At 52.6% G+C, this 26,739-nt stretch overlaps 2 protein-coding genes and 1 long non-coding RNA gene across 8 annotated transcripts in view; 1 reads left to right on the plus strand and 2 right to left on the minus strand.

The window, feature by feature from the left end:
- Positions 1-9,837: 9,837 nt before the first annotated feature.
- On the minus strand, positions 9,838-13,063 carry ARSA (arylsulfatase A). Of its 3 annotated transcripts, none has more exons than XM_070790704.1 (9): positions 12,937-13,063; positions 12,325-12,562; positions 11,897-12,137; positions 11,598-11,816; positions 11,354-11,523; positions 10,937-11,061; positions 10,717-10,844; positions 10,351-10,453; positions 9,838-10,261 (listed from the first exon to the last, which is right to left on the minus strand). In XM_070790704.1, the coding sequence occupies exons 2-9, from the start codon at positions 12,540-12,542 to the stop codon at positions 9,942-9,944; spliced, it is 1,524 nt and encodes a 507-aa protein (XP_070646805.1). In that variant the 5' UTR covers positions 12,543-12,562; positions 12,937-13,063; the 3' UTR covers positions 9,838-9,941. The 3 variants fall into 3 exon arrangements, with proteins under 3 accessions (XP_070646805.1, XP_070646807.1, XP_070646806.1); XM_070790706.1 differs by having other exon boundaries at positions 12,325-12,502; positions 12,937-13,051; XM_070790705.1 differs by having other exon boundaries at positions 12,325-12,576; positions 12,937-13,051.
- Positions 13,064-13,364: 301 nt separating this feature from the next.
- Positions 13,365-26,629, minus strand: LOC139183318 (uncharacterized). The gene is made up of 5 exons (XR_011566919.1): positions 26,515-26,629; positions 23,324-23,551; positions 15,643-15,754; positions 13,998-14,185; positions 13,365-13,837 (listed from the first exon to the last, which is right to left on the minus strand). It is a non-coding gene; the product is annotated as an uncharacterized lncRNA (long non-coding RNA).
- SHANK3 (SH3 and multiple ankyrin repeat domains 3) overlaps positions 24,459-26,739 on the plus strand; it is a 50,896-nt gene continuing 48,615 nt past the window's right edge. For all 4 annotated transcript variants that reach the window (XM_070790707.1, XM_070790709.1, XM_070790710.1 and 1 more), the window contains exons 1-2: positions 24,459-24,614; positions 25,858-26,526. In XM_070790707.1, the coding sequence (XP_070646808.1) occupies positions 26,242-26,526 (285 nt within the window). In that variant the 5' untranslated portion in view covers positions 24,459-24,614; positions 25,858-26,241. The remainder of the gene's footprint in view (positions 24,615-25,857; positions 26,527-26,739) is intronic.

Consider the following 26,739-nt stretch of genomic DNA (forward strand, 5'->3'; position numbering starts at 1 on the left):
GGCTGGGGGCACAAATGCATGCCTCCTCCCTCTGCTATCACTGCCCCTTCAGCAGGCCAGGGGTCGGGGGGCTGACAGGACTCTCCAGACATCCCAGGCTGTGTGCAGGTGTGACGAAGGTCAGGGTCGGATGCAGGAGTCATGGTGAGTACAGACCCCAGCAGGGGCAGGCACACCCACCTGGTCGTCAGGCCCCCCTCAGAGTGAGCTGCAGGCCCTGCCTGGGTACCCTAACAGGATGCATGACTTCCGGGACAACATTCAGGGAAGAGGCGGAATTCATTTATTCCATGGAGATGCCCCCTTTTGCTTCCCCTTCTGGCCACTTGGGGGACAAGCAAGCACCTGAGCAAAGAGGGACAATGGGAAGGCGACGGGAGGGTGGTCTCCCTGCGGTCACGTCAAGGTCAAGGTCACAGGGTCGGGGGAGGGGGTGGTATTGGGACCCCTCCTTTCCTTCCCACTGCCTGAGGGGAAACCGTGGCACCCACAGCCTGCTGTTCTGTTCATCCCAACAAAGTAGCTCCTGGCAGAGGGGCCTGGGCTCCCGAGGAAGCCGCTTAGGGGCGTGGATGGTCTTAGGCTCACAGGGAAAGGGCTGTTGCTTTATTTTTTTAAATTATATTTAGTTTTTTGACCGTGTCGAGGCTTCGTTGCTCTGAAGGCTTTTTCTCTAGTTGTGGCAAGTGGGGGCTCCTCTATCGCTGTGGTGCCTGGTTTCCCGTTGCTGTGGCTTCTCTTGCAGAGCGCAGGCAGGAGGGCGCAGGCTCAGTAGTCGTGGCTCAGCTGCCCTGGGGCATGTGGGATCTTCCTGGACCAGGGATTGAACTCATGTCTTCCACACTGCCTGGCGCATTCTTTACCACTGAGCCAGCAAGGAAGCCCAGAGCTGCTTTTCAAATCAACAGCAGCAGAGCGGGGACATTTTGGACAGCATCTGGGGCCATTAAATGTGTGTGTAACGTGTGAGTGTGTGTCTGTGTCAGGGGTGCATGCCTGTTTGTGGGTGCATGCCTGCATACCGGTGCCTGTATGAAGAGGGTGCATGGCGCTAACACAGCTACAATGATGAGAAACAAGCTTTTCTGCTCTCAAAGCATCATAGCAACCGCTGTGTGGAGGGGAGGGGAGGGGAGAGCCTCACGCACACATGTGAGTGCCCTGCCTTAGGGCTCGGCAGACAGGGAGGCAGCCCTGACCGCTTCAGTCATTACCTCAGCCCACAGTTATGCTTCCGTGGGGCCAAGGACTCTTCCTTTGTGGCATTTATAACGGGTAAATTTTTTAATGATATAACTGACACAGTCATGATTAAATTTTCATTTCCATTGAACTATAAAATCTTTTGTTTTGCTCAGCCGCTCAGTTATGTCTGACTCTGCAGCCCCATGGACTGCAGCACACAAGGCTTCCCTGTCCATCACCAACTCCCGGAACTTGCTCAAACTCATGTCCATTGAGTTGGTGATGCCATCCAACCATGTTGTCTTCTGTTGTCCCCTTCTCCTCCTGCCTTCAATCTTTCCCAGCATCAGGGTCTTTTCTGATGGGTCAGCTCTTTGCATCAGGTGGCCAAAGTATTGGAGCTTCAGCCTCAGCATGAGTCCTTCCAATGAATATTCAGGACTGATTTCCTTTAGGATGAACTAGTTGGATCTCCTTGCTGTCTAAGGGACTCTCAAGAATCTTCTCCAACACCATACTTCAAAAGCATCAATTCTTTGATGCTCAACTTTCTTTATGGTCCAATACTCACATCCATACATGACTACTGGAAAAACCAGAGCTTTGATTATACAAACCTTTGTCAGCAAAGTAATGTCTCTGCTCTTTAATATGCTGACTAGGTTTGTCATAGCTTTTCTTCCAAGGAACAAGTGTCTTAATTTCATGGCTGCAGTCACCATCTGAAGTGATTTTGGAGCTCCCCAAAATAAAGTCTGTCACTGTTTCCATTGTTTCCCCATCTATTTGCCATGAAGTGATGGGACCAGAGGCTATGATCTTCTTTTTTTGAACGTTGAGTCTTAAGCCAACTTTTCACTCTCCTTTCACTTTCATCAAGAGGCTCTTTACTTCCTCTTTCTGATATAGGGTGGTGTCATCTGCATATTTGAGGTTACTGATATTTCTGTCTGCAGTCTTGACTCCAGCTTATGCTTCATCCAGCCCGGGATTTCACATGACGTACTCTGCATAGAAGTTAAACAAGCAGGTTGATAATATACAGCTTTGATGTACTCCTTTCCCAATTTGGAACCAGTCTATTGTTCCATGTTCGGTTCTAACTGTTGCTTCTTGACCTGCATACGGATTTCTCAGGAGGCAGGTAAAGTGGTCTGGTATTCCCAACTTGCCGAGGTCCAGCCCCGGCTGATCCAGGGTATTCGAAGGGGAGATGGCGTTGGCGACTATTTATTTATTTATCAAAGATATAAAGAGTAATAGAATGAGGATAGCTCACTAGGAAAATTCAGTGGAGAAAAGAAGCTGAGTAGCTTGGTTTACGCGGGAGACCAATAAAACTTCAAGACAACAAGTTTGCACCACTTATGTAGGCCGCAGGCGTCCTTCCGTTCTCCCGAAGGAGAGGAGACACTGAGGCCTCCCCGGTCGGATCTTAGAAGCTCAGGCATAATTAGTAAGCATGGTGGGTTCCGCGCTCCAGATGGAGACTCAGCTGGACGTTAAAGGGAAGAATGACATGGGGAGACCAAGCGTTGGTGAGCAAGGCCCGTAGCTTTATTTTCAACAGGGGTTTTTATACCCTACGTTACACATAGAGGATAATAGGGGATGCAAAGTCAGCAGTTTTTGATCCTTATCAAAAACCAGGGTTTCTTTCCTGCAAATTTATCGTATACAAATGGTTTAGGTGATTTACATCATCTTCTGGCCAGAAGGCCTATTAACATTTTATGACTCTTGACAAAGACTTATCAACAAAGACTTGTTTTCCGCTAAGAGTAATTATTTTAAGGTTTGGCACCATCTTCCGAAGATAAAATTGCATTCCTATAGGGCGGATGTGTAATGGGTTTACAACAAAGGAAAGAATTTATTACCTTAAGGGTCTAAAGTTACTAACACCAAGGCCACTACTTATTTTTTCTACATACCAACTGTATTAATTAATACACATTCAAGGATACAATTCAGGGGATGTGGAAACTTGGCAACAAGCATTGGCTCATCAATGAAATCCTTTACTAGTTTATTCTGACAGTTTCTAACTCTCTGAGAGGTTCTAAGCTATTTGAATATCTTAAGCTTCCTGTGCCTCTCGAGGCTGGGAGACTGTAAACAATCGTATGCATAGTTGTAGGAGTCCGGGTGAACTTGTCAGGCGAGTTAGAGAGCCACCTGAGGGGTTTGGATTTAAACACTCCTAATTGCCCAGGAACTTTATGAATTGGAGCTGTAAGTTAACTCTTTGACAGAGAGAGCGAGATGGTGGTGGGGGACAGCCCCCAGTAAAGTCAGAGGTGAGAGCACAAAGCAATAAAGTAGGCAGACTCTGGTTTTTGGGGGGTAGATGCTCGAGAATATCCGGGGGGACTCCTGAGGCTTGATCCCGCCTTTGCGTATGCCGAGCCTCCTTCCTCATGACCTTTGTCACGAGTGGAATGCCTCACAGGCTCCCGGCACCAACTCTTTAAGAATTTTACACAGTTTGTCGTGATCCACACAGTCAAAGGCTTTAGTGTACTTTTCTCGAATTCTTTTGCCTTTTCTATGCTTTTTTTTATGATCCAATGGATGTTGGCAATTTGATCTCCAGTTCCTCTGCTTTTTCTAAAGCCAGCTTGAATATTTGGAAGTTCTCGGTTCAGGTACTGTTGAAGTCTAGCTTGGCAAATTTTGAGCATTACTTTGCTAGCATGTGAGATGAGTGCAATTGTGCAGTAGTTTGAACATTCTTTGGCATTGCCCTTCATTGGAATTAGAATGAAGACTGATCTTTTCTAGTCCTGTGACCACTGCTGAGTTTTCCAAATTTAATGGCATATAGAGTGCAGCACTTTCTCAGCATCATCTTTCAGGATTTGAAATACCTCAAAGGGAACTCCATCACCTCCACTAGCTTTGTTTACAGTGATGCTTCCTAAGGCCTGCTTGACTGCGCTCCAAGTTGTCTGGCTCTAGGTGAGTGATCACACCACCATGGTTATCTGGGTCATTAAGATCTGTTTTGTACAGTTCTTCTGTGTATTCTTGCCACTTATTAATATCTTCTGCTTCTGTTAGGTCCATACCATTTCTGTCCTTTATTGTGCCCATCTTTGCATGAAATGTTCCTTTGGTATCTCTAATTTTCTTGAAGGGGACTCTAGTCTTTTTCCCATTGTTTACTTAGGAAGGCTTTCTTATCTCTCCTTGTTGTTCTTTGGAACTCTGCATTCAGATGGGTATATCTTTCCTTTTCTCCTTTGCCTTTCACTTCTCTTCTTTTCTCAGCTATTTGTAAGGCCTCCTCAGACAGCCATTTTGCCTTTTTGCTTTTTTTTCCCTAGGGGATGGTTTTGATCAACACCTCCTGTACAATATTGTGAACCTCCATCCATAGTTCTTCGGGCATCAGATCTAACCCCTTGGATGTATGTGTCACTTCCACTGTATCATCATAAGGGATTTGATTTACACAACTAGTAAATCATCTGCCTGCAACGCAGGTGACCCCGGTTCAATTTCTGGGTCGGGAAGATCTGCTGGAGAAGGGATAGGCCACCCACTCCAATATTCTTGGGCTTCCCTGGTGGCTCAGTTGGTAAAGAATCTGCCTGCAATGCAGGAGACCCGGGTTTGATCCCTGGGTTGTGAAGATCCCCTGGAGAAGGGAACAGTTACCCACTCCAGTAGTCTGGCCTGGAGATTTCCAGGGACTATACAGGCAATGGGGTCGCAGAGAATCAGACACGACTGAGCAATTTGCACTTTCATAACTGAATGGTCTAGTGGTTTTCCCTATTTTCTTCAAGTCTGAATTTTGCAATAAGAAGTTCATGATCTGAGCCACAGTCAGCTCCTGGTCTTGTTTTTGCTGACTGTATAGAGCTTCTGTTGGAGAAGGCAATGGCAACCTTCGGGGAGCCAGCGTGAGGACCTCCGCCCATGGCAAAGGTCACGAGGAAGGAAGCTCGACATACGCAAAGGCGGAATCGAGCCTCAGGAGTCCCCCCAGAAATTCTGGAGCATCTACCCCCAAAACCAGAGCCTGCCTACTTTACTGCTTTGTGCTCTCACCTACACCTCTGACTTTACGGGGGGCTGTCCCCCACCACCTCTTTTGGAGAAGGAGTTAACTTAGAGCTCCAGTTAATAATAATTCCTGGGTGTGACAGGAGTGTTTTAACTTACAAACTCCTCTGAAGGTTCTCTAGCCTGCCTGACAGGCTTGTCCGGCCACATGTGATTGTTCACAGCCTCCCAACCATGAGAGGCACGAGATGCTTTAAACCTTCTAAAAACAGGTGCTTTAGAGAAGTTAGAAAACTATTAGTATAGTATAGTGGGCTGATTAGAAATTGTATTGGTGAAGGGTTTTTCATTTGTTGAGCCAATGTTTACGGCTACATCTCCATATCCCTTGCCCCTTATACACATTAATGAATATAACTAACATATAAGAGAAATAAGTGTTAACCTTTGATATTAATCACGTTAGACCTTAAGCTAAGTAAATTCTTAATTAAAATCCACTACACCCCCACCCTATAGGGATGTAACTTTATCTGGTGCCTTCGGAAGGTGGCGTCTGTTTTAAGAATAATCACCCCTGGAGAAATAAGTGTTCTGGTGCACTGACCGCTGTCACAAGGAGAGGGTCATAAATCGTCAGCAGGCCCCCTGGCCAGAAGATGATGTAAACCCCTAAGACCTCTGTATACATCTGTATGGAGCATCCGACTTTAATAAAATCGTGACTTTTGTGTAACATCTCAGTGTATAAAAATAGACCCTGGACAAATAAAAAATGGGATCAGTTCCTCAAAAGACTTTCTCTCACCTTCTGGCTGAATTCCCATCTGGGGCGTGAAGGCTTGTCAAGCCTACCAATTATGCCTGGGCTTCTAAGATCTGACCGGGGAGGCCTTAGTGTCTCCTCTCCTTCGGGAGAACGGGAGGATGCCTGCGGCCTACGTAGGTGACGCAAATTCCTTGCCTTGGAATTTTAGTAGCTTTCCACGTAAACCAAATTATTCAGCCTCTTTTCTCCACTGAATTTTCCTACTGAGCTATCCTCATTCTATTACTCTTTATATCTCTAATTAATATTTAATTAAAGCTATCGTATCCTGATCGCCAAAGCCATCTCTCCTTCAAATTTCCCTGGGTCCACCGGGGCTGGACCCCGGCAGCAACCCACTCCAGTACTCTTGCCTGGAAAGTCCCATGGGCGGAGGAGCCTGGTGGGCTGCAGTCCATGGGGTTGCTGGGGGTCGGACACGACTGAGCAACTTCACTTTCACTTTTCACTTTCATGCATTGGAGAAGGAAATGACAACCCACTCCAGTGTTCTTGCCTGGAGAGTCCCAGGGACTGGGGAGCCTGGTGGGCTGCCGTCTGTGGGGTCGCACAGAGTCAGACACGAACTGAAGTGACTTAGCAGCAGCATAGAGCTTCTCCATCTTCAGCTGCAACGTTATCAGTCAGTTCAGCCGCTCAGTCATGTCTGACTCTTTGCAGCCCCATAGACCACAGCACACCAGGCCTCCCTATCCATCACCAACTCCCAGAGCTTGCTCAAACTCATGTCCATTGAGTCTGTGATGCCATCCAAACATCTCGTCCTCTGTCGTCCCCTTCTCCTCCTGCCGTAAGTCTTTCCCAGCATCAGGGTCTTTTCCAATGAGTCAGTTCTTCGCATCAGGTGGATTGGAGCTTCAGCTTCACCATTAGTCCTTCCAGTGAATAGTCAGGACTGATTTCCTTTAGGATGGACTGGTTTGATCTCCTTGCAGTCCAAGGGACTCTCAAGAGTCTTCTCAAACACCACAGTTCAAAAGCATCAATTCTTTGGCACACAGCCTTCTTTATAGTCCAACTCTCACATCCATACACGACTACTGGAAAAACCATAGCTTTGACTAGATGGACCTTTGTCAGTAAAGTAATGTCTATGCTTTTTAATATGCTGTCTAGGTTGGATCATGGGATTCCCTGGTGGCTTAGACGGTAAAGCGTCTGCCCGCAATGCGGGAGACCTGGGTTCGATCCTTGGGTTGGGAAGATCCCCTGGAGAAGGAAATGGCAACCCACTCCAGTATTCTTGCCTAGAAAATCCCATGGAGGGAGGAGCCTCGTGGGCTACAGTTCATGGGGTCGCAAAGAGTCGGACACGACTTCATTTTCACTTTCTACTTCACTTTCACTTTCTTTAGGTTGGTAATAGCTGTTCTTCCAAGGAGCAAGCGTCTTTTAATTTCATGGCTGCAGTCACCATCTGAAGTGATTTTGGAGCCAAGAAAATAAAGTCTGTCACTGTTTCTGTCGTTTCCCCATCTCTTTGCCATGAAGTGATGGGACTGGATGCCATGATCTTCGTTTTTTTTAATGTTTTTAAGCCAGCTTTTTCACCCTCCTCTTTCACTTTCATCAAGAGGCTCTTTAGTTCCTTTTCGCTTTCTGCCATAAGGGTGGTGTCATAAGGACACAAATCTCCAGTGTGTAGCTTCAGTGCTTTATGCATGAGTACACACCACATTTCTAGCCCTTAGTCGAGGAGGGAACTTCAGTAGCATCTGATGGCTCCCTCCTGTTGTACCCAGTCAATTCTGACACACCAAAACCCGGGGAGTCTAGGCGTCTCTGCACTGAACTCCACTCTGTCTGGGTGCTCAGGATTGATGCTCATCACCTTGCTAGTCACTAAACACCACAGGAGCGGGACTTTCCCTCGTGGTCCAGTGGCTAAGCCTTCACACTCCTAGAGCAGGAGTCCTGGGCTCGATCCCTGGTGCAGGAACTAGATGTGCATGGTACAACTAAGAGTTCAAACGACATAAAGACCCCACATACAATGAAAATCCTGTGTGCTGCAACTACAACCCAGTGCAACCAAGTAAATATCTATTTAATTTAAAAACCCCACAGGAGCAGAGATGAGTCCCCTCTATTGATCCGGGCCCCAGCCCTATGCCAGTAAAGGCTTGTGGAACTAGTGAGGTGATGCTCACAACCCAGCTGGGCAACCAGGTGCCTGCAGGTTGTGCCTGAGGGTTGGCATTCCTTCAGTCTTGCTGGAGTTTGGATGTGATACAGAGATCGTGCACCTCCTTCCATTCCTGTCTGTCCTCATCCTGAAACCAAGGCACCCTGAGGTGCCTGCAGGCCCCCTGGAGGAGGGTGCAGGGGGCAGGGGGTGGGCACGTCCAGAGCACTTGTGCACGTGTGTCCTCCCTATGCCAGCCTCAGAGGGGCAGTTCCAGGATGCAGTGGGATTTGGGCATGGCTAGTGCAGCGCCCAAGCCAGACAAGAAGTGATGGGTCACATGGAGAACACAGAAGGGGCCCCTGTACCTAGACACATGCCCTCCACACATCCCGTTCACACATGCAACCAGCAAGACTGCTTCTGGCTGCAAGTAACAGACAAGCCAGTAGCCGCGGTTTAGGAGGCTGGTTTGTCTTCTCACACTATGAGCTCCGGAGGGACACGGCTGGGGACGCTGATTAGCAGCTGCACAGTGTCTGGTCAGGGCCAGCAATGACACAGCATCGTCCTCACCATCTCCAGGGATGATGCTGAACAAGACCCTGGGCTCCAGCAGATGCCCTGAGCTTTCTCTGACAAGGATCCTTGGTTACACACCCTTCTCGGGCCAATCACTGGATTGCGAGTGGCTAAGACTGGCTTCCACTCTCCTGGGACCGGGAGAGGCTGCATCTGAGAGGTCAAGAGGTCTCAGCCCACCAACAAAAGGGTGGACTCCATCAGTAGAAGGGGATGGCTGTTTGGTCCACATGAAGACAGCACAGCCACTCTTCTCACTGAACCATGAGTGAGCAGGGGGCCCTGATATCAGTACACACACAGGTGACCCGTGAGGGCTACACGCTGCTGTGCAGATGCATGCAGTGGGCAGTCAGGGCGCACTTTCTTCAGAGAAGGTGCCAGACAGCGTCAAGGACGGGCATCTTGGCCAGCTGCCAGGGCTAAGGGACGAGGGCATGGGTGAGGCATGGCAGGCCACCCGAGGAGTCTGGGTTCTGAGCACAATGGGAAGCCTGCAGTTCTGAGCAGATGGAGCCAAACCGGCACATCTCTTAAGCGATTACTTTGGTGGAGAATGGCTCCTGTGAGGGCAGAGGTGAAGCCAGGAGACTGCAAACGTGTGCGCAGGCAGGAAACTCGGGGCTTTGGAGGAGGCGCCAGGGGCCGAGGGCGGCCTCTGGAGCTGCTGCTGTGCCTTCTGGGAGCGGGGCCCCCAGCCCACGTCACCACGCCGGCTGACCACTCCACCACGCAGGATGCGCGGCTCCTCACCCAACTGCAGACAGGCTTCTCAGAGCCAGGCAGGTCTGGCTCCTGTGCTTCTCCGCCGGGGAAAACCTGGCTCTTTCGGGCGCTGTGTTCTCAGGGTCTGGTCTCTGCCACTCTCTCGCCCCCTCCCCACCCTCCCCTGGCACACAGAAGCCCCTAGTGCTGCTCCGGCGAACGCCGCACTCGCCGCCACGCTTGTGTGCAGACACAAGCGATCACCAGGGGGAGGAAGGTGGCCCTCTCTCAGGCTGGGCAACCTCAGGCAAGTCGCTGGACTCTCCATGCCTCAGGCTCCTCACGTGTAACAGGGAGAAAAACACCTAGCTCAGGGCTCTCACAAGGATCACACAAATTATCACACAAGTGTCAGCTGGTGTTATTAGAGTTCTCGGGTACAAACCACCTCCACACCCCCACAGCACAGCCAGGAACCCCAGACGGCCTCCGTCTGCACCCTCAGGGCTGGAACTCAGGGCAGTGGCAGCAGGACGGCCGGGGGGTGCAGCTGGGCTGGCAGCAGACCTGCAGGGTGGGGTCCTCACCCTGCGCCATCTGGCTGGGTCCGAAGGTCATGGCAGCATCAAACTGGGCCTTGAGCAGCTCAAGTTGCTTCACTGCCTGCAGCGCCTCTGGGGCAACCTCATCCACACTGTCCAGAAGGTTGTAGTTCTCACCAGGGTCCTCAGACAGGTCAAAGAGCAGCGGGGGCTCATGGGCAGTCAGAGGATTAGAGGCGTGGCAGGCAGGGTCTGCAGTGGTGTCGCTGTGGACAGAGCCTGGGGAGGGGCGCACATCTGTGCACAGGGCAGGGGGGCTGGGCTCGGGGGCTGGGAGGGGTGGGCGGGGCTGGGGGAGAGGAGGTTACCCTGGGTAAAGAAGTGTGCCTTGTACTTCCCGCTCCGCACTGCAAAGACCCCTCGGACCTCATCCGGGTAGGCCGAGTAGAAGAAGAGGGTGTGCCGGGGGCTCTGGAGGCAGAGTCGGGGGGTCTGCACGTGCCCAGCACTGTCTGCTCCGTGCTGGGCCCTGGGCGTGCACTGGCTCCCTGTCCACCCAGAAGCCCTTGGCTGGCACCTGTAGGATGCAGCTCAACAGAGGGTCCACCTGGCCCCAGGGACTTCAGGAGCTGCCCACACCCACTTCTGGGAGGGTGAGTGGCTGGTGGGGGTGGGGGGAAGGGAGGTCAGGATGGGGGTCGGGGGAGCTGTGGCTATGTGCTCACGGGCCCTACCTTGCCTGTGCCCAACAGCAGGGGGCTGAGGTCAACGCCATCCAAGGTGATATTGGGCAGTTGGGCCCCCGCCAGGGCTGCCAGGGTGGGCAGCAGGTCCAGGGAGCTGGCCAGCTCATGGGTCACACCTGGGAGTAGAGGGCTGTACAGTCACTCCATTTGTGATCAGGGCCGGGAAGATGGGACCAGGAGTCCAGGAGCAGAAGGCCTGAAAACTGACCGGGAGCGATGTGACCTGGCCAGAAGGCCAAGGCAGGCTCTCGGACGCCCCCTTCGAAAGTGGTTCCTTTTCCGCATCGCAGGAGGCCAGAGCAGCCACCATGGGACATCCGCATCGTCTCAGGCCTGGGACACACAGGGAGGACGTCAGCAATGAGGAGCCCAGGGTTTCCAGCTGGCCTCGGGGACCCCAGCCCCAGACCGATAAGTCACACATTTTGCACATAAATGGCCAGCACGTGTCTGTCCACTCCCTGTCCTCCCAAGACCAGCACCTCCATGTACTCACAGCTGCCAGGCTCCCACATGCACCCGGGTGTCACCATATATGGCCAACAACTCCCAAGACCCCCTTAGCCCACTAGGTTCTTGGCCAGCGTCAACATGGGAAGAGCAGCCCCCTGCCCCTGCTGAGTACCCGTTGTCTGCAGTGAAGAAGACGAGCGTCTCTCCAAGCAGCCCCAGGTCCCCCACAGCTGTCATCAGGGCCCCCACAGCCGCGTCCAGCTCCATCAGGGAGTCCCCAAATGGCCCTCGGCCTGAGTGCCCTGGGAAGCTCTGCCCACTGAACTGGGGGTAGTGGGTGTGCTGAGGATGGAGACTGGAGTTAGCACCAGGTAGGCGTCACGGGGAGCCCGGGTGGGGGGGCCACGGCCACTCACGTGGGAGGCGTAGTACAGGAAGAACGGGCGGCCTTGGTGTTGGGCGTCAGTCATGAGGTCGCGGGCAAAGGCCACGTAGCGGGCCTCGAGTCCAGGCAGCCAAGGGGGCTGTGCCTCCACCGACAGGTTGGCCAACAGTGGGATAGGGACCAGGCCCTGGTCGCAGATGCCTTCGCAGGGGGTGGCCGGGGGGAAGCAGGTCAGGTTCTGGCAAGGGCCCTGAGGGAGCAGCTCCTTCAGTGGTCTAGACTGCGGGGTGGGGCTCTGGGGTCAAGGGGAAGGACCCTGGTGGTTCCTACCTGGTCATGGGAGTATGGGATGCCCAGGAATCGATGGAAGCCGTGGTGGGGGGGCAGAAAGGCCCCCTCAGGCCCCACCCCAAGGTGCCACTTGCCAGCTATCCCTGTGAGGTAGCCTTGGGCAGCCAGGACCTCAGCCAAGGTCACCTCATCCAGGGGCAGGCCCCCTCGGGAGCTGGGCTCCAGAACTCCAGGGTACAAACCCATCCGAACTGGGAGTCGGCCGGTCAGGAGGGCAGCCCTGCAGGGCAAGTCAGAGTCCATGTGACAGGGCAAAACCAAGATGCAGATAAGAAGGGGAGAGAGGAGAAAACAGAGACGTGAATTTCTCTATAGAGACAGAGACCCTGCTCCTCCCTCTGCACTCCGGAGTGAATCTGGGAGGAACCTAACAGTCAGGGGTGAGGGCTCCCGGTTCCCTTCCTCACCGGGAGGGTGTGCACAGAGACACAGGCACGTAGAAGTCTGTGAACCGCAGACCCCCTGCGGCCAACTGGTCCAGATTGGGAGTGGTGGAGCTGGGGTGCCCATAGGAGCCCAGGTCCCCGTAGCCCAGGTCATCAGCAAAGATCAGCAGGATGTTAGGTGGGCTGGCAGCAGCCAGACCTGCGGCCAAGGCCAGAGTGAGGGTCCACAGAGCCTCCATGGCTCACCGCACAGACAGGCCTGTAACAGAGACCCTTGGGAGAGAAGGCAAACTGGCTTCTGCAAGCTCTAACTCGGAGACCCCAGATTTGAACGCTACCCACTCCCCAGACCCGGACATTAACCTCCCCCAAGAACCCAGGCTCAGGCACTACCCTCCGCTGAAACCCCAGACCCAAATACTCCCTCGACGGAGACAACCCCTTTCCAGATGCCTCGGCACCCGGAGACCCTCCACCCCAACAAAACCCAGGAGCCTGTAGCCCGGGATCTAACTCCCTGGAGACCCTAAAGGGCCAGGACACGTTCAGACTCTCAGGTGGAGATCTGACCATCTTCTGCTAAAGGTCCCGCCTAGGCTCGTGGTCAGGGGGCAGAAGTCCCAGAACACTGACCCGCGGGGGCCCACGAAGCGGGACAAAACAGTTCAGGACCGAAGAGGTGGAAAGCGCAGGACACCAGCCAGCCGGGCCCTTCGGGAGCTTCCGCCTCGGCCCGGCCTGGCCCCGCCCCGCCCCGCCCCGCCCCCTGACCCGTGACTCCCGCGCGGCCCGCCCCGGGGCGGGGCACGGCGCTGGGAGGGAGGGGCACGCCGCTTGGGGGGCGGGGCCCCTTCCGACAGGGGGCGGGGCGGGGCGGGGCGGGTGCGCCCGGGTTTGCGCCCCGAGGCCTTCGGCGCTGGAGGCGGGCGGCGCGTGAGACGCGCGCAGGAGGGATCCTAGTGTTGGCGCTCGGCGCGCTAGTGTTCCTTAAAGGCCCTGAGCCTGGAGAGTATGGAATGAGCAAATCGGAACGGAAACCGTGGAGTCCGCGGGCTGCTGGCTTTTCCTTCAACGCTATGTTTGGTGTTTTATTGAAACAGATCAAAAATTCTTTCCAGCCTTTCCCCCTCCGTTTGTGTGTATGTGGGTGTGGTGGGGGTGTGGTGGGCCGTATGTGTGTCTGTGTGTGTGGTGTGTGTGGTGGGTGGGTTTGTGTGTGTGTGGTGTATTTGTGATGTGTGTGTGGTGTGTGTGTGTGTGTGGTGCAGGTGTGATGGGGCGTGTGTGTGTGTGTGTGTGGTGTGTGTGGTGGGGGTGTGGTGTATTTGTGATGTGTGTGTGTGTGTGTGTGTGTGTGTGTGTGTGTGTGTGTGTGTGTCGGGCAGGGGGGTGGTGGGGCATCTGGAGGGCGGTGTCTTCTCTGCATCCGGGTCACACCAATGGGAAGGGCTCATCCACAGAGATGCCGGTCCTGGCCCATCACTGGACAGCCTTGTATGAGTGACTTCACGGTTTTGGTCCCCAGATTGTTTAGCTGTTTCAAAGTAAGAGAGCGCCCCACGAGGCGGTTAGGCGGGTATCTTACGCAGTGTAACTAAACACCCCAAGGTCAGTGCCTCCGGGAGAGTGCCTCCCCACAGCAGCTCCGGTAGGACATTTTTTCCCTGGAACCCTCCCCGGGGCAGCTCTCTGACCTCAGGCTCCCCAACAGGGTCGGACCTCAGGACCAGCAGGATGTGGGCTGCTGTTGCAGAGGGTTTCTCATAGTTCCTGTCCCTGGTGCCAGCGGGAGCATGGACAGGGTCCTTGTAAGGCCTCTGGTCACTGGGGTGGGGCCAAGACACAGCTTCCACTGAAGCCCAGCTGTGGAGCTGGCATTTTCCTGGTGAAAGATGAAAGCTAAGACTAGAGGCAGTACTAAGGAGCAAAATTTGAGGGCAGGGATCTCCCTGAGACGGGGCTGGGCTCCAGGCTTCTGCTGGCCTCATTGGGAATGGAAGGGGCTCCTGTGAACCATCCCTTTGGTGTCACACTCCAGTATGGGTTCTGTGCCTGTGCGTGGGAGCAGTATGGGGTGGGTGGCCAGGACAGAAAGTTTTTCCATGGCCCAGAAATCTTTGAACCTGTAATTGGAACTATCACAGCTGGTTGGCGCTGTGAATTGGAGTTTAAAAGGAATAAGCCAAAGGCTCTTTCTTCCCTTTCTGCTGCAAGCTGGGAACTACCCTTATTCTTCGGGAGAGCCGGCCTGCTGCTGTAATGTTATGCAAATGGCTGGCACTTTCCCCTGCAGACTCTGGAGGTTGCTCAGGCGTGTGCCCACGGCAGGCAGCCCTGACCTCTGGGTGGGGAGAGGACGCGTGTGCCTCCATCTATGTTTGTTCAAAGCTGAGCTCTGTGGGCATCCGAGTCTTTCCGCGATTGTGGGCCTTTCTTGGCATTGCTGTGGGAGCCGGCAGGAGGGTCAGTTTGGGACAGAGCCCCAGTGGGAGGCAGCCTGCCAGGGTGCGGGAAGTGGCTCTGGACGTTGTTAATTTGGAACTAACACCCACAGTTAAGAGAGGGGCCTTGTGAGCGGTGCCGGTCTGGTCTTTCTACACCTGGAACAAGGGAGGGGCCTCCATTTCCTGGGCCTGCCGGGGGCTGGTGCAGCACTTGGCCCATATGAAGGTATTCTGTGGTGATTCCTGGGAATGGCTGATGTCAGGGATCCAGGATGCCAAGGGCCCTGAGTGCAGGCCTCCACTTCCCTCCTTGGGTCTGCTCCCTCCTCTTTGGCCTCAACAACCATTATTCCTAACCCCAGGATATTGGAGGCAAAAGATCAGTCAGATCTAACAGGGAGCAGGTTCTGGATTCAGATCCAGGGCCTCGGATGATGCTGAGTGTGCTCTGGTTTTTAAAACCAGGGTTCACAGCAGCCCAAGTGAACGAAGCCAAGCTGCTGGAAACCTCTTTGGTTTAATAGAGAAAAAGGCACCCATAGACAGAGAGAAAGAAGTGTACTGTGCGTGACCTGGTCAGGTGTCCCCGCGCTGTCCTCCGTGAGGGTCTGGAGACAGCGAGCTGCGCTCCGGAGTCGAGGGGGGAGCAGCAGTACGCTTTACACTCCAGGGAGCTGGCTACTGCAGGGCAGCAGGGGCCACAGGGCCAGGCGGGATGGCATGGCCTCAGAGATTTTTGGCTCCCTGGCCATCGAGTCATACTCCGGGACAAACACAGAGGGTAGCACCAGTGGCCACAGGGCTGGTGGTGGAAAGACCCTAGGTTTCGGGCACGTGGCCCAGACTTGACTCACAATGCAGGTCCACATCCAATTCCTGGACATGAGTCACTCACCGGCCTGGAGCTGCCAGAGGGAAAGACCTGGTGGAAACGCCCAAGGCGGTACTGAGTCTTCTCCCTGGCCTCCCTGGAGGGAGGTATGGCCTTCAGCCAGGATGGCCATGCTCTAGGGGAAGGGACAGTCAGGTTCTCAGCGGTTGCTGGCCACTAATTCTGAGTGAATACCACTTCCCAGACATTCTGATGCCCCCATAGTCCACTGATCAGAGAGGGCTTTGGAGGTCACACAAGACAAGCGTATGGGGCCACAGTCCATCTCACCGTGGATGCGGTGATTATGTGAATTTATTTTGTATTAATTTCCCTGGTTCTTAAGCATATCATTCTAATACATGTATTGAGCAGCAGGCCAATGCAATACTACCTGCTGATCTAGACAAGGACTCAAGGTTGTAGGCCCAAATCGAGGCTCCTGGGGTTCCCCTCCTGTAACAGTTGAGGAAACACTAGCTACCTTAACAGATAAAACCCCCAAATCTCAGTGACTTAACACAACAGATATTTGCTTCTTGGTCACAGAAAATCCAGTTTGCAACATAAGCAGAAATAGGGGTGGGTGAGTCTCTGCTCCATGTAGGAAATTTAGGGACCCATAGAAGAGGAAGTAGGGGCTTCCCTGGTAGCTGAGGAACTGCTGCCATTTTTGACTCATGGATTTAAGATCATCCTGGATGCAGAAGGCTAAATAGAGAGCAGGCAGGATAAGAAGGAGGTATTTACTGATTAGGCCTAGGAGTGGCCGCGATTCCAGAACTCTTGACTTGGCCCTCCCTACCTAGATGCAAAAGGGGCTGGGAATTCAGACTCAGAGGGGTGGTCTGTTGGAGTCAGCAGGTGGGATATCAGCTTTCGGACATCTCAGTTTGCTGAATGTGGCAAAAAGTAAATCCCTGGGGACTAGTTCTGTGGCGCTGCTGAGGGAGAGTGTATTTCTAGGAGCTCAGGCTAGATGCTTCTTTCAGGACTTCCGATGACTTTGCAGGCACCAACTCCATGTACCAAATCCCTTTCAGCTCAAAGCAGTCGTACATGGGTCCGTGCTCTATACCTAAACCCTGACTTTTACAGTTAGTGAGATGAGAGGTCGAGGAACTGGGAGGCCATAGTGTGAGGGATCCCTTGGAGAGACATGGGCGATGTCAGAACACGGGGTGAGAGACAGCCCGTCGCCACAGTTCCCAGTGAGGGGGAGGACATGGTTGGCCAAGGGGGGCTGTTTGGTGACTGCTTTATTCCTAGTGCCTCACCCGCATGTTTTGGTGTGTGTGTTTGTGAGTAATCAACATTTTAAATGCAGGATGTCCTTTTGTTCAGTTACCCATCATTAAGCATTTCTATGTGCTGACTACTGTGACTGAATACAAAAAACAGATTTCCAACAACACAATCAAAAACACCTCTATTGTAAAACATTTGGAAATGCTGTTGTTGTTGTTCAGCCGCTCAGTCGTGTCTGACTCTTTGCGACCCCATGGACTGCAGCACACCAGGCTTCCCTGTCCTTCACTGTCTCCCAGAGTTTGCTCAAACTCATGTCCATTGAGTCAATGATGCATCCAACCCTCATCCTCTGACTCCGCCTTCTCCTCCTGCCCTCAATCTTTCCCAGCATCAGGGTCTTCTCCAGTGTCAGCTCTACGCGTTAGGTGGCCGAAATATTGGAGCTTCAACTTGAGCATCAGTCCTTCCTGTGAGTACTCAGGGTTGATTTCTTTTAGGATTAACTGATTTGATCTCCTTGCTGTCCAAGGGACTCTCTTCTCCAGCACCACAGTTCGAAAACATCTATTCTCTGGTGCTCAGCCTTCTTTACGGTCCAACTCTCACACCTGTACACTGGAAAAACCATAGCTCTGACTATATGGACCTTTGTCAGCAAAGTGATGTCTCTACTTTTTTTTTTTTAAGGCTTCCCCCAGCGGTTCAGACAGTTAAGAATCTGCCTGCAACGCAGGAGACCCGGGTTTGATCCATGGGTGGGGAAGATCCCCTGGAGAAGGGAATGGCAGCCCACTTGAGTATTCTTGCTTGAAGAAGTCCATGGACAGAGAAGCCTGGCGGGCTATAGTTCATGGTGTTGCAAAGAGTTGGACATGACTGAGTGACTAATACTTTCACTTTCACCACTTTTTAATACTCTGTCTAGGTTTGTCATAGCTTTTTTTCCCAAGGAGCAAGCATCTTTAATTTCATGGCTACAGTCACCATCTGACATGACTTTGGAGCCCAACAAAATAAAATCTGTCACTGTTTCCATTTTTTCCCCACGTATTTGTCATGAAGTGATGGAAAGGGATGCCATGATCTTAGTTTTTTGACTGTTGAATATCAAACTAGCTTTTTCACTCTTCTCTTTCACCTTTTCTCTTTAGTTCCTCTTTGCTTTCTGCCATTAGGGTGGTATCGTTTGCATATCTGAGGTCATTGATATTTCTCCTGGCAATCTTGATGCCAGCTTGTGGCTCATCCAGCCGGGCATTTCGCATGATGTACTCTACATAGAAGTTAAATAAGCAGGGTGACAATATACAGCCTTGACATACTCCTTTCCCAGTTTGGAACCAGTCTGTTGTTCCATGTCCGGTTCTAACTGTTGCTTCTTGATCTGCATATAGGTTTCTCAGGAGGCAGGTCAGGTGGTCTGGTATTCCCAGCTCTTTCAGAATTTTCCAGTTTGTCGTGATCTACACACTCAAAGGCTTTAGCATAGTCAACGAAGCAGAAGTTGATATTTTTCTGGAATTCTCTTGCTTTTTGTATGATCCAATGGATGTTGGCAATTTGATCTCTGGTTCCTCTGCCTTCTCTAAATCCAGCGTGTATACTGGAAGTTCTCGATTCACATACTGTTGAAGCCTAGCTTGAAGGATTTTGAGTATTACTTTGCTAGCATGTGAAATCGCAATAAGGAGTTCATGACCTGAGCCACGGTCAGCTCCAGGTCTTGTTTATGCTGACTGTACAGAGCTTCTCCATCTTTGGCTGCAAAGAATATGAACAATCTGATTTCAGTGTTGACATCTGGTGACGTCCATGTGTACAGTCCTCTCTTGTGTTGCTGGCAGACCAGCGTGCTCTGTCCTGTGCATTCTCTTGGCAAAACTGTTGGCCTTTGCCCTGTTTCATTTTGTGCTCAAAGGCCAAACTTGCCTGTTATTCCAGGTATCTCTCTTTTTTTCTTTTTAAAATTATATTTTATTCAAGTATAATTAATTCACGTTTTAGGTATACAGCAGATTGATTCAGTTATAATACATAAAGACATATATATATATGTGTGTGTCTGTTGTTGTTATGTAGTCATTCAGTCATATCCAGCTCTTTTGTGACCCCATGGACTGAAGCCCGCCGGGCTCCTCTGTCCATGGGATTTCCCAGGCAAGAATACGGGAGTGGGTTGCCATGCCCTCTTCCATCCAGGTATCTCTTGACATCCTACTTTTGTATCCCCATGCCCTGTGATGAAAAGGACTTCTTTTTTTGGTGTTAGTTCTAGACGGTCTTGGAGGTCTTCACAGAACTAGCTTTATGGTTATATTAGAATGTGTTCACTAGGCACCAGGTACATGGTGAGCATGTCACACCCACGCGCTCTCCTAACCTGCACCAGGGCCCAGGGGGAGCTGGAGCCACCTCGTCAGCCCCAGAGCAGGTGCCTGGCATGTGGCCTGAATGAGGGAGGGAATGAATCAAGTCCTACCATTATCCCTAACACACCAGAGCTCACAGGGAGGCAGAGTGAAGCCAGGAAGCTTTCCCAGGCCACCAGGGTATCTGGTGGCTGAGCTGGGATGCCAGCTCAGCCCAAGGCCAGCCCTTCCACCTCTCTTACAGTCACGTTCCCTTTTAGAGAGGCCTTTCCCCTCTCCTTTGTGTGGACTTTCAGGTACCCTTGGCTCTCGGAGCCAAAAGAGAGAAAAGCAGATTTCAGGGACTAAGTTTGGAGATTCAAAGCCTCTTCAGAACCTTCCTTGTCTCCCGTGTCTATATTCCTCCCAGGGCTGCTTTTTCCCAAGCCTGCAATCTTGGTCACTAGTGTCTATCGAGCTTCATTTCTCCCATGTGTCCCAAGCGTGGAGAAAGGGTTTCTTCCCTCAGCTACGAGCCTGAGCCTCCAGAACAGGATTCTCATCGGCCCTGTTGGGTCACATGCCCACTGTGGTGTTCCAAGTCCTGGTTTCTCCACTGACTCACCACATGCGACTTCGGACAAGGTGAGTTGTTTCTAATTTGCTCTGTTTCCTCATCTGTTACATGAGGACAGTAACGGGTTGGCTCAGTGATTTAGTGATGACTGAATGAGTTCATACACGTCATACACTTGGGATGACATGTAGTGCTCAAAAATCTGGGGAGTAATCCATTTCATAATTATTACTATATATTTCTCTCTTATTTAAGCAGTTTTCATAAAGCCTGTGGTGACCTCTCTGCGAAGAAGTCTCCATGTTAAGTTGTACCCACTGTTGGCCCCCAGGTTTGGAGTCTTCATTATATTACCCTTTGGAGTCCCCAGGACCACCAAGCCAAGAAATTAACATGAAACAGTTCCTGGGTTAGTTGTACTCCTCTGAGGGACACATCTAGGCTTCCCAGGCCCAGCTGAGTTCATAACCCCAAGTCACAAAACTGTCACAGAAAGAACCCACAGTCCCCCTGCAGTGAGCGAGTTGGTACATACTACAAATGAGGTTAGACCACCGAAACTTTCACATATGTGAGCTACTGCCTAGAACCTTAAAGTAAATGTTTTAAAAATAACTAAAGACAAAAGAAATCTTCTGTCTTTAAAAAATTGCATTAAATAAAAAGTCAATGTAAAGAAGGAACAAGCAGATTTGATAATGTACTGAGTACGGCTTACAGAAATAAAATTTATGGTCTCTGAAATTTAAAACTCTATGGGGTGGGGGGAATAAAACCTATGGATGAGAGCTTCCCTGGTGGCTCAGAGGTTAAAGCATCTGTCTGCAATGCGGGAGACCTGGGTTCGATCCCTGGGTCGGAAAGATCCCCTGGAGAAGGAAATGGCAACCCACTCCAGTATTCTTGCCTGGAGAATCCCATGGACACAGGAGCCTGGTGGGCTATAGTCCACGGGGTTGCAAAGAGTCGGACACGACTGAGTGACTTAATAACAGATGAAACTCAAACAGAATCAGTGAGATGGAAGCCAGAAGTAGAAAAATTATCCAGAATACAGCACACACAGAAAAAAATCTTCGAAGTATTGAGAAAAAAATATTTTGTCAATTTAGCATTCTACACTGGCTAAATTATCACTCAAAATAAGGGTGAAATAAGACATTTCAAAGTCACTACTTTGTCACTACTTTCAGGAAGAAGAAAATTCAAGTCAGAAGGAAAGTGAGTAAAGAGTGGGTTGCATATGACTCCACGAGCAACCACAACAGACTCGCTGGAGGCTAGAACGATGTGGACAAAGGCCTGAGGCTAAGGCTGAGCCCCTCTAGTGCAGGAAAGGGGGAGGGGGACAGCCTTTACTTTGGGCTTTGTTAATCCCACATGTTACAAATCTAAGTGTATTTATGAAAATGATAGAAAGAATGTTTAACTCCAAAAACAAAGGGAGTTGAGGGAAAGAGGAATAAAGATAACGTGATCAATCAAAGGAAGAGCCCAAAGGGAGAAAAAAGCAGCATAGACAAAAAACCAAAAAAAATACTGACAACACAAAATAAGAAGGCAAAAATCAGGTAAAACACATCAATAATCATCATAAAACACCATTGAAGTTAATTTAAAAAATGGCCACACACACTACTTACCAGGAGCACGTCTAAGAGTATAAAATGCAGTAAGAATAAAAGGAGAATGAGGGGAAAAGATACATGAGGTCAACACTCACAGCACAGCGCTGTGCCGGCTAAATACTGAAAAAAATTAAGGCAAAAAGCATCATTAAGAACAAATAAGGTACCATATAATGATAAAAGGAATAATTTATCAGAAAGCTATAATAATTCTAAATCTGTTAGCATTAAAAGCAAAGCCTGAAAAGACATATAAATCCCAAAATGGCAAAGACATATAAATCCCAAAATTTCGTGGAGAGGCTGCTAAAGTGGAATTTTATCCCACTTCTTTTAGTAATTTATAAATCAGGCAAAGGGAACATTAGAAAAGACATAGAATATTTGAATAATACAATTAACAAACTTGATACAATGGAGGTATGATTTTATGTGTGTGTATATTGTTGGAGATATATATGGAGATATATGTATATACACACACACAAACACACACACACATACATACCTCCTTGCATCCAACAATTCCTATTGAACCACATACATGGCAACCAGAAAGTCTTTATAAAGTCAGTATTATTCAAATATACTCAAATATATTTATATTTGTATTTTTTTATATTTATTTTTTATTTTTTAACAAATAAATTATATTTGTATTTGTAGTCAAATATACTCAAAGATCAGTATTATGCAGATCATCTTCTCTGATCATAACACAACAAAAAAGAAATCAGTAGCTAAGGGCGAGTCCTTCCTCAAAAAGAAATAAATAAAAAGAAAGAAACCTACTATACATTTGAAAGCTTAAAGTAGCATACTTTTCAGTAATCCCTAAAGCAAACAATACAATGGATATTAGAAAATCAACAAGGTGAAATTAAAAGTACTACTTATTAAGACTTAATGGAGGACTTCCCTGGTGGTCCATTGGCCAAGACTCCGAGTTCCCAATGCAGGGGCCTGGGTTCAATCCCTTCAGGGAACTGGATCCCACATGCCAAAACTAAGACCCGACTTAATGGACATAACTAAAGTGGAACTTGGAAATTTATAACCTTAAACACTCATTGTCAGAGAAAAGAAAGACTAAAAATTGAATTCGGTACCCAGCTGAAGAAATTAGAAGAAGGATCCTAACAACAATCAAAGCGGTAGAAAGAAAGAAACAGAAGAAAACAAAATAGAAATAGATTAGCAGAATGAAAAGTTGATTCTTCAGCAGAAGATTTGTATTCCTAGAAAAATAAAACTTATCAGACTTAGGATGAAATTGGACCTAAATATACTGACAGATGTTAAATAACTTGAAGCAAACAAAACAAAACAGAAACCTAACCAGAAGCATCGCACCAGGTCCAGACAGAATACTCAGGCATTCTGCCCCTACAACCTGCTCTGAGTTTGGAGAGGCTCTGCCCTGAACAGAAAGAGTTGGGTGTGAACAGTTTGAAGATGAAAGTTCAGCAAATGTCCACTGAGCTCGGACTAAGCCCAGGGCCTCGGACACAGGGGTGTACCAAATCAGGAAAGCTCCCGCCCCACGGGGAGCCCGCATCCTGGGGGGAAAGACAGGTCCTAGACCATAAGCAACAAGTGATTTCAGGGCAGGCAGACACTAGGGTGCTGTGGAGGGAAGACCAGAGTCGGGGCAGAAGAATAGCACAGGGGGGGAGACAGGCCCCTGGGGAGGGTCAGACGGCAGGACGCCCCCTGCCCCCCACTCCAGCCCCGTCATGGAAACCGGGCGTGAGGCCAGGCCTGCAGGGCTCGCAGTAAGAGGGGGCTGTGGGCCAGGCCTCTGTAGGCGACCGCGAGAGGGAGGGAAAAGCTGGGATTTGGGTGAGGAAGCCCAGGAGTGTGAAAGGAGGGCGTGGTGAGGGAGGGGGACGCAGCCTCACCAGGAAGCCCAACAGGAAGCCGCAGGTGGGGTGCTCTGCTCTGCCCGCCTGCGGGGCGGGGCTGCTTAGGACCTTGAGGGTGCGGGCACAGACGGCCTCTGCAGTGGCTGGGGGCCTGGGGGGCCACGGAGTGGTGGGCAGTGTTCCACTGGAGAGGTCTGACCCTGTGCCAGGCACGTTCCGGATGCTTTGCCCACATGAGCTTCCATAGGCCCTGGGCTTCCGAACCTGTGTTGGGAGGAAGTGGGGTTGGGAGAACCATGAGTCTTTCTGGAATCTTAGCCCTGATGGAAGGGCCATGGGGTCTGGGGACTCCTTGCCTTCAAGGACTAAGATAGGAGGGCGGAGAGGCAGGGCTGGGCTGGGAGGTGCTGAGGAGGCTGGGGTCTTTTATTCTCAACAAAATAGCCTGTCCCTGGGCTTCCTGCTCCATCAACCCACCAGGCTTCAGGGCCAGGAGGACATTCTGTGGGAAAGGTGCTTCTGGGGGTTGGGATTTTTGCCGTTTGCCAGGGTGGCGGTGGGTTGGGGAGTGGTGCCAGCTTGGAATTTGTTCATTATGTGCCCATTCTTTGGGCCAGGTGCTCTGTGGACCTGACCCTGACACGGCAGGCCCAGTTGAGCCTGGAGACCAGGGATGTGTTGGTTGCTTCTAAGATGTGAGGTTTTCTCCTGAAAGCGCGGCATTCATGGTACTGGGTGTATCAAGTCCAATGGGCCCCTGGGGAGGCTGAAGGGGTCCCCATGAGGTCGTCTCGGTGGACAGGTGAGTGTCTGGCCACCCAGGTCAAGGGCTGGGTTGCAGGGAGAGCCTGGAGGCCTGGGGCTGCTCTGAGGCTGGTTGTGGGGAGATGCAGCCTCCTTCTTCAGTCTCATCGCAACTCTGGTGAATGTGGCCATGGCCATACAGCTGCCACAGCGGGCGGGGGAGGGACACAGGGAGGGGCAGCTCTGGGTGACTCAGGGAGGGGAGACCAGGGGCAGGAAGACAGTGGAGACAGGGGGGCCGGGAAGCACTCGTTTCCTCTCTCCAGGGCTGGGCCACATGCTTCCCAAGGTGCTTCCTGCAGATAAGTGGGCTTCCGGCAGCCCCTTCCTGCTCCCCCTTCCCCTATCCCTCCCATCCGCTCTAGCCTCTGGGGACCCTCAGCTCCTCCACTCAGGCCAGGCCAGTGGCCTTGGGAAGAGCCTGAACATCCTGGGGTCATACTCCTAGGCAGGGAGGGTCCACCCAGGCCTGGGAAGAAAGCAGCAGCAGACTGCAGACAGCGCTGGACACACGCTCGGTGGGGTCAGTGGAGTTCCTAGGAGGCAGAGATTTTTCCTGGAGGGGTGGTGGCTGGGGAGGGAGAGAGCCCGGTTTCCCTCAGGGGTCAGGGCTGGTCCTGGGGAAGTGGGTCTTGCTCTGGGGGGACCAGAGGCTGTTCCAGGGGCGGAGCGGTGGGTACTGTGGGGCTTTTTGGGGTGGGGACTGTTCTCCAACGGGGTGTCAAGAACTGGTCTGTGTGGGGGTAGGATGCTTCCAGGATGTTGGGAAAGGGTAGGGAGGTTTTCTGTGTGTCTGTGTGTGGGGGGGCGGTTCATTCAAGTTTATTCCTGGGAGGCTCAGGGGATCCAGGGCTGCTCTTGGAGAAGGTGGGTGAGGCTGGGGTATTTTCTACCAGGACCAGAAGGTGTCCCCAGGCTGGGTTGTTCTGTGAAGGTTAGCAAGTGTGTCTTGTGAGAAGGGGAGTGGCCATGGGGGTCAGGGCCTGTTCTCTGGGGAGGAGTCCAGCACGGTGGGGGAGCTTTGTGGGAGTCAGAAGCTGTTTCTCGGGAAATCAGGGCTATTTCAACGTGAAGGGGCTGCTCGTTGCTTTTAAGAACCTTGAGGGCTCGGGTTTCCCAGCTCGGGGGTAGTTCTGTGAGGCTGACGAGTATTGGGGTGGGGGGGGAGCTGGCGCGCTCCAATGGGGCGGTGGTGCCTGAGCTAGTTTCTTTACTGTGCTCCCCTCTCCTCCGCCTACTCATCACCCCCTCCCGCGTTGCCACGACAACGCGTAAAACTAAAATTCACTTCCCGGGTGCAGGTGGAGACTAGTAGCGCCCCCTCCCCTAAGCCCTGCGTCTTAGGTCGCGGCCCCATCCTGTTGTCGCTAAGGTGACCGGGGCGGGGGGGGGGGGGGTGACAGGCGTCGGAGCTAGGCGAACCAGGGGACCTGGGGAGGGGGCTGGAGGAGCGGCGGGCCTCAGAGTCCAGAGCGAACTCCCCAAACTCGGCTAGGGATGCGGGAGCCGCGAGCCGCGCTGAACACAGTTCGGCGAGGTCCTAAGGGTTAAGTTGGAGGGTTAAATGGTTCCGGTGGTGGGAGAGACCCCGGGGCTCTGAGGTCCCTGCCGTCCTACCCCCAGGACTGGGACCGGGTTGGTCCCTGTCATCCCCGGGTCTTGAGTAGGGTGGGGAGAGGGGGTCGGCAGAGTGGGGAGAAGCTGCCACCCCCGGAAATTAATTCTCCAGTTTTTCTCTCCCCTTCCTTCCCTGTCTCTGGTCCCAGTGCCCAAAGCGGCCCCCATCCCAGCTCCAAGACCCCCCGCCTCGCCGCATCTTCCCCGGTGGTCCACGGATGCTCTTCCGCAGCCGAAAGGCGGCGCGGTCCTCGCTGCTCAGCCACTCCCCCCACACCGAGGCCTAGGAGTCCCCACACCCCCAGCACAGCCCCCAGGGTCCCCACCCTGCAGCGAGGCCCTCGCCCTTAGCACGGACCTCCCTCCCCACCCCGGGACCCCAGACAATCCCCTTCGCCCTCGCCGGCCCTGAGCGTCCCGGCCCCCGCCTCCGGCTCAGCCCCCTGCCACCCCCGCTTCCCTCCCGGCTCAGGCCCCCTCCCCCCGCCGCCCCCGCCCCCGGGGAAGGCAGGCGCCGAGCGGAGCCGGGGCCGATGCAGCTGAGCCGCGCCGCCGCCGCCGCCGCCGCCGCCGCCCCTGCGGAGCCCTCGGAGCCGCTGTCCCCGGCGCCGGCCCCGGCCCCGGCTCCCCCCGGCCCCCTCCCGCGCAGCGCGGCCGACGGGGCTCCGGTGGGGGGCCGGGGGGGGCCGGGGCGCGGCGAGGAGCCCCGGGGCGCCCAGCTCCCGGCCGCTAGCGGCCCCGGCCCGGGCGCGGGGATGGACGGCCCCGGGGCCAGCGCCGTGATCGTGCGCGTCGGCATCCCAGACCTGCAGCAGACGGTGAGCCTCGCCGCCCGGGTCCTGGCGTCACCCTCGCCCCGCTCTCGCGGCCCCCTACCCGCGCGTCGCGAGCGGTGCGCGGGAGACCCCGGCCCCGGCCACTCGCCCCTCCCCCGCCGCCTCCACCCGGACCCTCCCCGCAGCCGGGCGGGGGCGGGGCCCAGGGAAGCACCGCCCCCGGGGCGAGGCCTAGCGAGCTGGGCGCGGAGGCGG

This window comes from Bos indicus, chromosome 5, assembly GCF_029378745.1.
Source record: "Bos indicus isolate NIAB-ARS_2022 breed Sahiwal x Tharparkar chromosome 5, NIAB-ARS_B.indTharparkar_mat_pri_1.0, whole genome shotgun sequence".
NCBI lineage: Eukaryota > Metazoa > Chordata > Mammalia > Artiodactyla > Bovidae > Bos > Bos indicus.